A 13,103-nucleotide genomic window follows, 5' to 3' on the forward strand; every position below is an offset into this window, starting at 1 on the left:
AGTTTTGGTGTCATCTGCAATTTGCTGATCCACCCATTTACATTTTCAACCGAATCATTGCAAACAACAAACTCTTAACTTATTGTTGCTTAATTGTGCCCACAATGAAGAAATTCCATTATTTTGCTGCTGATTGAGGACAGATTGATTGGGTAGTGAATTTGCTCTTCTTGTCAAGTATATAGTGTTTTTGAATGTCAAAATAGTAGATGCAGTAGATTGTGGTTTTTGGCATGACAATTTCCTGATACTCGTAAATCCAAACCTAATGATTTTCCGGTTTTATTGTTAGTGGGCAAAGACCATTTCAATACCAATTAGCCAAAAAAGTGTTTATGTTGGAAATCTAAAATTAAAAATTAAAATGCTGGGAACAGGCAGTATGCAAAATATAGAAAGACGAACAAATTACAAATCAAAATAATCAGATAGCAAGAAACAACGTTTATGGTTACAATTGTCTAGTTTAATTTCAATTAACTTTTTTTTCCTCTTTCCCAGTTTTTGACTTGAAACAGACGTGGAAATTGAGGAATCGGCGATGAAGATTATAACGCTATCGATTTCACGGGAAAGAAGCTGATGAAATTCTTGTTGACGAGCGGATCGGGAACACCGTTATGAGAAACTTTCGCAGCAAATCTTGAAGCTGAAGTGACAGGCTTCTAATAACAAACACATCTATCTCTTTATTGTCAGGTACTATTTGAGCCGATGAGATTCCCTATGGTTCACATTTAATATTTTATTGATATTTAAATTATATAATAAACATTTGTATTTTATCCAGGCGGTAGCGTCTTTTGTCCCTCTGATCAGAAGCATTCTGTTCCTACTAAAGATTCACAGCAGTCGAACGTAATGTATGAAGTTGAGGTTTCATGATGCACACGTTTTGTTTGTCTTCCCAGTTCATGGTGACTCTCCGCCGAGCTGACGCTGCTGGTGGAGGCGGAATGGTCCGACAGCCAGGAACGATACTCGGACTCTTTATCAGGTTGCACGGCGGACGAGTTGAGGGGAGCGTCACCCGGTGCTGGTGTTGTATCGGAGATGGAGGCGGAGGTAGAGGGTTTGGAGTCGCCCACCGTCACCAACACCATCTATATATATACTCCTGATTATATCGAGAAATGCGACTCCCTTTCCAAGATCTCCCGGCGGGTAAGCGAGCGGTAAGGGGCTTGAGCTCAGGGCTCAGACACTGAGGCCACGGGGTGGAGAATCAGAGTAACCGCCCGAGAGGTGGGCTGGAAGGTGCAGCGGGCCCGTCAGCGGCCAAAGGGACAGACTTTGGATGTATCAAAAATCAAAATAAATCACATCAGATAGCGGAGCGTAGGTGAGCACGCAGCGAAAGGCATGAGACAAGCCTGCAGAAATGCAACTTTTCATTGACTCCTGGGAGCCTCCGACTTTGCTAAAAGTGGAGAAGGTGCACCCTAGATATTAATGAGAATCTAAGAACGTGCCTTGAGCACACAGAAGCCCTGTGTAGGAGGCACACCATTTAGTAAACTATCCATTCATCCTCCTGGCAGCCACCACTAACCAGGTTAGTATAGAAAAAAGTAGATTTTACATTGGTCTTTTTAGCCTCCTCAGAACCCACAAAACGAGTTGTCTTAGATTTTAGGTATTGTCTAAGAATAAGGTTATGTCTGAAATGGCGAATGTAGATATTAAATGCTGAAGTGCGAATCAAGTCACCATCTCTGCACAGATAGTGACAAAATTCTTGATTCTTGTAGCCATGAGGATGAGCTATACACACCGAATGCTGGAGGACCTCAGCAGGCCAGGCAGCATCTGTGAAAATGAATAAACAGTTAATGTTGTGGGTCGAGGCCCTTCTCCAGGACTGGAAAGGAAGGGGGAATATGCCAGAATAAAAAGGTGTGGGGGCGGGGGGGAATGAGTTTCCGGCATTCCATAATGCTGCCAATAAGCTTAACAGGTGGTGGAATGATCTTGAGTCGTTAGAAGGTAAATCATATTGTGGAGTATATACAGCTTTTGCACTGCTTTGGTAGCAAATGGCTTATTCCAATTAATCACCTAGTAAGCTACGGATGTTAACGTGCTGCTGAAGCAGAGCTTATTGTCATCTGCACAAATATGGAGGAACAGACACAAGGAAAAAGGTGCTTGCAGCTTTGTATCATTGGTGCAGAAATGCACAGAACATAAATCATGCATTTTTCAAGACAGTGAGGAGACAAAAGAAACACTATCTGAAACAGATTACGGTAACCTGTAGCATTCCATTGCTGATCGTTAGGCTTGGGCAAGTTGTTCGAGAACATGACGGCAGCTGTTTCTGAATTTGGTGGGATGGGGCCTTAGGCTTTGGTACTTCCTGCCTGACAGTCACAGTGAAAAGAGGGCATGATCTGGATGTAGCTTTGCTTTTTAGTTGCTGGAGTTAATCATCAGATTAACTGTGTGGTCAATTCAAGTTTTTGTATCTCAAGACTTGATGCTGGCTGCTTTGGTCAGAAGAGCTGGGAAAGGAGTTGACCATTGCTACCACCACACTGGAGTTAAAGGCAAATGCAGTAGATGATTGTAGGGCCACTGGTGTTTCCCTGAAGACTTCTTAGTAATATCCTGGGGCTGCATTAAACAGGATTATTGAACAAACATGGGTGTCCCAGCTGGCTGAATGCAGTTTAATCACATTCTTTATCTACACCCCTTCATTCTCTGACAGCTAAAACTCAGCAGTGGATATGAGTGGTTACCGTCTGGTCGGGGGTACCAGCAATGTAAATGTGTCAGGCCCACAGGCCCTCTCATCGATGTACAGGAGGGGGTTGAGGTGGTCCCTGTTTGAATGTCTGCAAGGACCTCATCCCCTTCCAGACTATCTCATGGATCACTGGCCCAACCACTGAAAGGGCCCAGCTTATCAGTATTCACTCCCCATTCAGGTTGACTGCCTTCAGCTGGTTTGTGTATTTTCTTTCTCAGTGTGCCACGTCATTGAAGTTGTGGAACTTGATGTCTTTTCTGTAATTTGGATCCTTTCCCATCTATATTCCCCAATATTTTTTCTATTCTGAGCTATACAACTAATCTTTTATCTTCAGCAAGCAGCCTTGATTACAGAGTACCATTAGCATTCTACTTTGCCATATTGTTCACGGCTTGCTGTCACACTATCTTGGTGTCTTGCATCTCAGTTTGTTGTGGATCTGCTTCCATCAGGTGTTGTCAGATCTAATATAGCTGGCTGGTGTTCATCACTTAGGTTCTCTGCAAAGACACTATTACAGGATGTACTATCTCTTGCTCTGTCTGTGAGAGCCACAAGAAGTTGGGTCATATGGTTTATGCTGAGTTCAGTGTTTCGACTGGCTGCCTCACTGGGACTGTACACCAACACAGGCACCATTCATCTGGAACACCACTTGGGAGCAAAACCTGTCTTTTCCGCCAGCTCCTTTACCCTGACGTCACCTGGCTGTGGGAGGGCTATCTTCTCTCCCTTTGGCTCTCTCTGATCTGCAATATGTTGTTGCTGCTTTGCTTGATCCTTCAATGTGTTACCCTGCTTGCAGTGGTTCTTCACCTGTCCATTTGATGTTCTTCCGCTGCTTTGCTTGCACTGATGTCTGCCCACTCGTTCTCTTTCTGTTTCTGAACTATTCCCTTTCTGGTGAGCCTTTACTTTAATCACTGCTACCTCCTCAGGCAGCTGCACGGCTTCTAACAGCCCTGGCTGAACTTGGCCCCTCCCCTTAGGACCTTCTGATATGATTCCCGCACATCACCTTGTCTCTCTCTGAACCATGTTAGCTGCTCTGCAGGTCACATATATTTACTGTCCCTCAGCATAAACTGTGTGACTCAACTTCTTGTGGCTCTCACAGACAGAGTGACAGTTATTTTTTTCTTTTTCTGAGTCTGTGTTAGCACCTTCCCTATTCAGTGCGTCTGTTGCCAGGATAGTACTTTCATTGTTTGGGCACACCAAAAAATCTATAGGAAGCTGCTCTCCCTCAGTCTCAAGTAGTGGGGGCCGACTTCTCTCCACCCTCATTGTTTCATCTCCTGCACTGGTGATATAAATCGCCTCTCTAGTCTTGGGCAAGGGTAGATCATTTACCGATACTGACGACCCTGTGTCCACTAACATTTCACATAGCTGGCCCCCTAATAACCCCTCGTGTATGACCACCACTGGCAATAGAGGCTGCTGTCAGCTATTTGTCCGACCTCACCAGCTGTGTAATCTGATCAGCAGTCAAATCGGAAAGAGAGGGCTTTGCTTTAGATTCTGCTTGCTGTGGTGAGTGATACTCACACTTTGCTCCCTTTTCTCCATTGCTCCAATAATGACCTGAGAAACTGCAGCTGTAACAAATGATCTCTTTTACCCTCCCACTTCTTTTCCAGCAGTTCCTTCATTGCTGGCACACAAAGCAAGCCACAGCAGCTACATTCACAACAGCCACTTTACAATCTTCCCCCCCCCCCCACCCCCCCATTCTGTCTCACCAGCCCATGATACTATCACGGAGCTGGTCAATTCCACCGCTATCCCCAAATCTAAAACTTGCTGGTGGGCTGATCTCAGACTTCCTTCAGCATTTTCAGGAAGCCTGGGTTGTCCCTGGATTATTCAACCCTGAATACTCCTCATACGCTTGATATTTATGCTCAGCATAATCCATGGTTGGCTCTTCAGCTATCTAACCACTGACATCAGCATTCCCCAGTTATTGCCTCATATACCCCTTAACAAAGCAATACGTCTCCCCATTGCTGGCATTCCCAGTAGTTGCCCATGTATTGTCCTGCACTCCATGGGCCACAGTCTCCCAAATATTCCTCAAGCACTTTGCTTTTACCAACATATGTATATCTTTAGCATGCACCTGGTGAATTTCAATCGTTTCTTCAAGCTTGCACCAGAATTCTGCACTCCCTCAGGCGACCTTAAGTGAGGGCCGCTCTGACAAAATGCTCTGCTTCTCCCCTGGGGGTGAAGGGTTTATGGATGGTTGTAGTCAAAGTTGAGGGGGTGGCTCGGGTCATTGGCATTCTCGATATGATGTTGCCTAACCTCATTTGGTGTTAACTGGGTGTAATTTCTCCCTCAAATATCTCCACACTAATTTCCACATGATACAAAATATAAATGATGGATTAAAATTAAACAGTGCATACTTAAAATCATAGTGTACGTACTCTGCAATTTGCCACTTATGTGCGTCTAAACTTATAATACCTGTTGTATTCCTTTACACTTAAAACTGTTATACCAAGGTTTCAGTTTTATTCAGACTTGTATAAAACACACAAATGCACTCGCAATTGTGTCTGCTACTGTGTAGATCCCTGAACGAGTATACACACACTCCATTGGTGTCCGGAATAGTCAGTAACCACCCTTTTCTACTGGTGGCCCTGTCTCACCAAATTAACACAAAGCTGTCTAGTCTCTTAACTGAAACACACGTGCATGCACGCACACCACATTACTTTTGTACCCACCAGTTCAGCTCTGCCGTGTTTGAGAAACTTCGTGATCCCGTGGTCACTGACCTGACCAGAACCAAGTGTGATGCTAATTTTGAAAATACTCGCCCCATTTGGACTGCTGAAATCGCTGGCCACACGATGGGTCACGAATGTATCCTGGACGAGCCCTTAAATGATGTGACGTGAGCAAAGACACCGAAGCTAGTGGATGTAGAAGTGTTTTATTTGACATAAACGAGCAGTAGGCATCCTATTGAGGCACTCTTGGACGAAGAGGCCAGCTTGATCCAATATTGCACAACATTTTTATATGCTAAAGATCAAAGGTAACAGTAAGGCAACTCTAGTTACAATGTTTCTACAAAGCTTCCTTAGAGTTACATATAGTTTTCGAACAACTCCTCCTTCACACCCACACCCAGAATGAATGTTAATTGCCACTGACTGTAGGCCACACTGGCAGGTATCTGAGGTCTAATTGATCAGAGCTGTATTCTAAATTCAATCTGCAATCCACACTCAACTCTGAAGATTAGTTGGTAATGAAATAAATATTTGCTATATACCCTAACTCCAGAATATACCCTAGAATCTTTTTGTTCATTTTACCCTGACCAAGCATATTTTTTTTTCCTTTTCTACCATGTACAGGTTATAGTTGCCTCTTCTGAGGCAACAAAGACAATCAGCTTGAATGTTCAAAACTGTTTAAAGTGTAGAGTTATAAGCTTTGTTAACCAGCTCCTTCAGGTACTAGATTTAGGAACTTTTGGAAACGAGCTTCAAGATTCCGAGTGGTTTAGATTTCATGATCAGTGGAGAGCTAAAATACTTTTAATTTATGTAAGTGATTGTTTGGCTTGTTTGTGGTTTCATTTCAACTCTGTTGGTGCAGATTTCTAGATGTGAGATTGAATGATATTAAACCATTATTAACTTCGGTTAATGATATTAACTTCAGTTCAATTTCATTCCTTGGCAGAATTATTGGTGTACCAGTAGGACATCACTGAATTAGAAAAATATTGGTTTACCAACCTTCAGTGAGATTATAACTAGGGAAGATCTGGCATCCTGACTTATTTTTTCAAGCAGCATCATTAAAAACAAAATAATTGACCATCTTATTCTGGCTTCTGACCTCTTTCTTTTCAGTCCTGATGGAGGGTCAACTGAAGCATCAACTGCTTATTCCTCTCCATAGATGCTGCCTGACTTGTTGAGTTCCTTTAAAATTTTGTGTGAGCTGTTCAAGATTTCCAGCATGTGCAGAATCTGTCGTGAAAATAATTGATCGTTTTTTGGTGTTGTTGGGATATATTAATTGCTATTTCCCTACAACACAAACTTGATTCTACTTGAGTACTCCAATGGTTTTGAAGATTATATATATAATCAACCATGTCATTTGTGATCCTAAGTTGGCTGAATGAAGCAATTACCTGTAAAAAAAAAATTGCCATTTTAAAAATGCAAGTGTTCCATGGGAAAAGTCCAAGCATCTGTTTGTTGTTTGCTAGTACAATGAGAAAGAACTTGAACTGATCTATAAGAACTTAGCATGAATCAATGCTGTTTGTGCTCTGTTTTGTTGCTTTTGAAAGCTGGACACCTTTTTAGTACATTCATACCTTCACTTTGTGCTATTAATTAATTAACTTTCTTTTCTCTTCCAGGCTAGTATGGTCCACTCACTGATTGCTTCCTATGGATTGCTGAAATATATGAGGTATGGCCATATTATTTAGTCAAAGTATCTTCTCAGGCATCAAACTTCCCTTTAATACCATCAACCCATCCTGGCTTAATGCCCTTGGCTAAACAGAATTATTATTAGTAATATAGAAAATATAGAACTGTATGTTTTTCCTATCATTTGCCAGTGTTGATTTTAAGCTTTTCCTCACATGAAAAGAAAAACTTTCTTCAACAAGTGGAAACCCTTCTTACTTAGCTCACATTTGTAGTTCATAAGTATTGTTTGCTTTACTGAGGTAGTTGCACAAAGAGATCTCTGTATGCAAACACCAATAAATAAAAATTGCAGTGTTCTTTATTACAGCTTTTTTTGTTTATTTTTTAAAAAGCAAACTAGGATTTTTTGAGGGATTTAATTGATAACTATAGAAGTTGTGAATTAACATTCTTCAAACCCTAGTTAAACCACAGTTGAAATTCTGAGTGTTTTAGGTTATAAGATCCTGCCCAAGTTTTGGCATCATTAGCAAGCTGAACATGCTTTCAAGATCTCTAAGCTATTTTCCTTCATTGCAGTTTCGTCAGATCAAGAGGAACAATTATTTTGTTCGTCTTTACACTTGTGTACTGGAAATGATGTTAAGCAGTCTTGAATCTTGATTGTAACCACATACAGGAAGAATAGGCTTTTTACATGTAAGTCCAGTATGATAGGAAGGGGAGTCATGGGGTTGCACTGTTGGTTGCTAACTAAATCCTACCTTCAAAACTGCTGAAGAATCTTTGCAACTTGGCTAACCACCATCTGGCTTAAGACAGCTACTGTTTAGTAACTTCCAGAATTACTCCAAACTGATAAAAGTAACATTTTTGAGAAAATTTTCAAAATGTTTTAAGAAACTTTAGCATTTAAATAGTTTTGAATAGGTTTTGTTGGGAGTCTCCTGGTGGTGCTCATGGCGTGAGATTCAATTTGGTTTCGCTCCATTCCCTTTACTTCTATTACCTGTAGCCACCCTTATTTATTTTGATTTATACCTACACTAGAAGGCTTATGTTATAGACATATTTTAGGATTTTGACTAAGTCATTGGAAATGAATACCAGATCACGAGAAGCTAAAAATGGGAAAGACTCTGATCCTAATGGAAAAAAAGATGGTGATACGAAACCATCTAAGCAACCTTCTTTAACTTTTGAAACAATGTGGAAACTTCTAGATGATAAACTTACTCAAAAATTTGCTGTGTTCGAAGGACCTTTAAAGATGGTTGAGGATAATTTTAGATCCCTTAAACATGAATTTGAACTACAGCAAGCAACAGTTTCAAAACTTGATGAAGGAGCTCACCAGAGAGACTAAAGGATTACAACTCTGGAAAAAAGTATAGCTTCGATGTCTCAACAGCTGAATCGTTATAAATTCAAAGTTACCGACGTTGAAAATCAATCTCGAAGACAGAATCTACGGATAATCGGCCTGCCTGAAGATGTTGAGGAGGGTGATCCTATCAGGTTCTTTACTCAATTTTTATTCGATGTGTTTGGCACAGAATTTCTGGACGCCCCTCCATTAATTAAACGCATTCATTGCACACCACGTCCAAAATCTTCTGCTGGTTCTAAACCAAGACGAGTTATTGTTCGTCTCCGTTATGTTCATATTAAGGATTGTTTGATACGTTTTGCTCAGCGGAAGGGCATGTTCGAATTTAAAGGTTTCAAATTCTGCTTCGTTGAAGATTTCAGCCCCGAGGTTCTGAAGGAATGAATGGCGTTTAAGCTGCTGATAGCGGAATTCTTTCGAATGGGTCTCAGACCATTCCTGCTGTTTCCTGCCTGATTGAGAATTGTCCTCTCTGATAATTCCCATTGTCTCTTTAAGTCATTAAATGAAGCACAAAAATTTTACGACCAACAAACTTCCTCTGCTACGGTCTAATTAAGGTGTTCCGCTTTCTTTTTTGGCTTTTACTTAAATTTTTAAGCTATTTGCCAGCTTACTGATCTGGTCGGTCAGAATGTGAAGGTTCCCTTTTTTGGTTTGTACTGTAGGTATTTTTAGTATTTCTAGGTTAACTTTTCTGTTCCCTTTTGGGATTCTGCTTTTATTTTTTGAAACTATTTAGTAGATGATTTGGTGTTTGATTTGTTTTTTGAGCAGAAATGCATTCATTCTCTCTTTTTTTACATTTTAAGATGTCATCCTGCTTTCTTCCCATAAGACCTTATTTTCTTGCTGTGTTATTTTCAATTGTTTATGTGTGAAAATAACCAACAACATGAATTGGTGTTTTTTTTTTCCTTTTTCTGAAATACTAGTATTTTAGTACTCTGTTTTATGATTTCAACTTTTTTTTAAATTGTGGTAGTTTTTTTTCTTGTTCTCTTTTTTGATAATTTTTTTCATATATTTTTTGGATTATGGGTGGCTTTTCTTTAAAAACTTTTATCTTTTGGGCTGGCATCAGGAGAGATGGGGGTAGATTTAGCTCTAGCTTATCTCTTGGCCAACCTCTGGCCTATTTGTTGACTTCAGGAGGGCACGGAACGACCACTCCCCGCTGAACATCGACGGCTCCTTGGTAGAGATCGTAAAGAGCACCAAATTTCCTGGCCTTCACCTGATGGAGAATCTCACCTGGTTCCTCAACACCAGCTCCATAGCAAAGGAAGTCCAGCAGCGTCTCTACTTTTTGCGAAGGCTGAGGAAAGTCCATCTCCCACCCCCCATCCCCATCACATTCTACAGGGGTTGTATTGAGAGCATCCTGAGCAACTGCATCACTGCCTGGTTCAGAAATTGTACCATCTCTGATCGCAAGACCCTGCAACAGATAATGAGCTCAGCTGAGAAGATCATCGGGGTTTCTCTTCCCGTCATAACGGACATTTACACTACACGTTGCATCCGCAAAGGAAACAACATTATGAAGGACCCCATGCATCCATCATACAATCTCTTCTCCCTCCTGCCGTCTGGGAAAAGGCTCCGAAGCATTCGGGCTTTCACGACCAGACTATATAACAGTTTCTTCCCCCAAGCTATCAGACTCCTCAATACCCGAAGCCTGGACTGACACCTTGCCCTACTGTTCTGTTTATTATTTATTGTAATGCCGGTACTTTTTGTGCACTTTATGCAGTCCAGTGTAGGTCTGTAGTCTAGTATAGCTTTCTCTGTGTTTTTTTTATTATGTAGTTCAGTCTAGTTTTTGTACTGTGTCATGTAAACCATGGTCCTGAAAAACGTTGTCTCATTTTTACTATGCACTGTACCAGCAGTTATAGTCGAAATGACAATAAAAGTTGACTTGACTTGACGACTTGATTTCCGGGTCTTTGTGGGTGGGGGGGAGGGAGTTTCTTTCTTTTTAGATTAGACTTTTTCACCTGGGCTATTTTGAAACTACTAAAATGTCCGATAAGTCGTAACTTCCAGTTCCTCTTTGAACCTTTCTTCCTCTTCCGGGTTCATGAGTTTGTATTCTGGTTAACTGTTTATGTACCATATTATTGATTTTACTATGATGGATAAGGTTATTAATTTTGTTTTGTGGAACACAAACGGTTTAAACCGTCTGATTAAATGGAAAAAAAATTTCAAACTATTCCATAGAATAAATGCCCTTTCTTTGCACAAGAAACTCATGTGAGGAAAGAGGACAATAAGCATTTTTTTTAGGTTTTGGAAAGGTTAACAATACCATTCGAATTCTGAGACCAAAGTGAAAGGAGTTTCTATTTTTATAGATTCTTCAATTTCATTTGTTCATTATGAAACAATTTCGGATCTGAATGGTAGATTTTTGTTAATTACTGGCCTACTGTGTAACAAAAAAGTGGTTATGGTTAATGTTTATGCTCCAAATGCTGACTATCCTGAATTTTATAAACACTTATTTAGAACCCTTCCCAATTTAAATGACTATATGTTGATAATGGGTGGAGATTTTAATTGCTGTTTAAATCATTCAGTGGATAGATCTAAGTCTAATCAGGCACTTTCGAATAAATTGGCGACCTTTATTAATTCCTTTATGCTTGATTTTGGAATTTCAGAAATTTGGAGCTTTTTACATCTAAAGAATAAAGAGTTTTCATTATTTTCACATGTATACCACAGTTATTCTAGAATTAACTGTTTTTTTATTGACTCTTGTTTAATTCCCTCTGTTACTGACTGCAATTACAATTCCATTGCCACCTCTGACCATGAGCCCCTGAAACTCTATTAAATTAATGGATACGCCTTCTAGTTTTGGACAATGGTGATTCAATTCTGTATTACTACAGGACTTGGACTTTGTAAATTTCATTAAGGAACAGATTGGTTTCTTCTTTTCAACAAACTCTACGGAAGAAATTTCCAGCAGGGTTCTATGGGATACTTTTAAAGCAGATATCCATGGGAAGATTATCTCATATTTTGCTGGACTGAAAAAACAAATTAATAAAGAGATTCGTATGTGGGTTGATAAGATTAAAGCAATCGACAAGAGTCAGGAGCTTTATAAAAAGAGGGTTGAACTTCAAATGGAGCATAGTTTACTTTTAACATCCTTGATTGAAAATCAGTTAATTAAGTCTAGGAGTCAATTTTGTATACATAGTGATAAATCTGATAAACTATTGGCTAGTCAATTGAAATCTGCTTCGGTTAAGTGTCAGATTGTTAAAATTCATAAACGAGATGGAACTTTGACGGTTGGTCATGATGACATAAACAAATCTTTTCAAAAATTTTATACCTCCTTATATCAATCTGAATTTCCTGATGACCCCACTATAATGCACGAATTCTTAAGGAAATTGAATGTTCCGAAATGATCACCTAATAAATGTTTAGTATTAGATGCTCCTATTACAGAACAAGAAATAAAGGATGCTATTTACACAATGAATTCAGGTAAAGCACCTGGCCCAGATGGCTACACAGTAGAACTTTTAAAATCCTTCTCTAATATACTTTCTCCCTGGTTATGTAGAATCTTTAAAGATGCTTTATTTTGTAGGTAAATTACCACAATCTTTTTATGGTGCCTCTATTTCCTTAATTCTTAAAAAAAGATAAAGATCCCACTTGAATGCACATCATATAGACATATTTCCTTATTGAATGTGGATTCTAAGATCTTTTCTAAAACATTGGCAACTAGTTTGGAGAATTTATTGCCTCAAATTATTTCTGTTGATCAGACCGGATTTATTAAAAATCGCTATTCGTCCTTTAATATTAGGAGATTAATGAATATTGTTTATACTCCCTCATCTAGAATTCCAGAATGTGTCATCTCATTGGATGCTGAGAAAGAGTTCGTTAGAGTTGATGACCATACTTATTTAGTACGCGTGAGAAATTTAATTTTAGTCTGCAATTTATATCCTTGATTAAATTGATATATTATACCCCTATGACTTCAGTACTTAGCGATAATATAAGACCTCCTTTTTTTCAGTTGTTACGTGACACTAGGCAAGGCTGTCCTCGTAGCCTGTTGTTATTTCTTTTTCTTTTTACAATATTTTTATTCAGAAGAAAAAAAACAAGATTTACAGAGTACAACACATAGATACTTCTCAACATAACTTGTGTACATTCATATATTGTAATAAAATTGATCAAAATGTTATAGCATAACACATAAAGGTATACCACTCTGTAATCAAAAATTTAAAGGTAAGTCATGCATCATAAAAGAAATGTTTTATATAAAAAAAAAGTGAACCCCCACCAACTATCAAAGAAAAAAGCTGATGGATGATAATGAATAATTAGAAAAGAAAACATATTTGCTTAAGAAGAGAAGATAAAAATATACATAAAAGTCTGTGCACTGTTAAACTTTATAAATTGGAAAAGTAATTTAGGAAAGGTCCCCAGATATCATAAAAAGATTGTTTCGAATTTAAGA

At 39.2% G+C, this 13,103-nt stretch overlaps 1 protein-coding gene across 1 annotated transcript in view; it reads left to right on the forward strand.

The window, feature by feature from the left end:
• Positions 1-560: 560 nt before the first annotated feature.
• Positions 561-13,103, forward strand: part of hdac8 (histone deacetylase 8) — a 98,031-nt gene continuing 85,488 nt past the window's right edge. The window contains exons 1-3 of the mRNA XM_059977278.1: positions 561-699; positions 912-1,164; positions 7,167-7,219. Coding sequence (XP_059833261.1) covers positions 1,054-1,164; positions 7,167-7,219 — 164 coding nt within the window. The 5' untranslated portion in view covers positions 561-699; positions 912-1,053. The remainder of the gene's footprint in view (positions 700-911; positions 1,165-7,166; positions 7,220-13,103) is intronic.

Source organism: Hypanus sabinus, chromosome 8, assembly GCF_030144855.1.
Source record: "Hypanus sabinus isolate sHypSab1 chromosome 8, sHypSab1.hap1, whole genome shotgun sequence".
Taxonomy (NCBI): domain Eukaryota; kingdom Metazoa; phylum Chordata; class Chondrichthyes; order Myliobatiformes; family Dasyatidae; genus Hypanus; species Hypanus sabinus.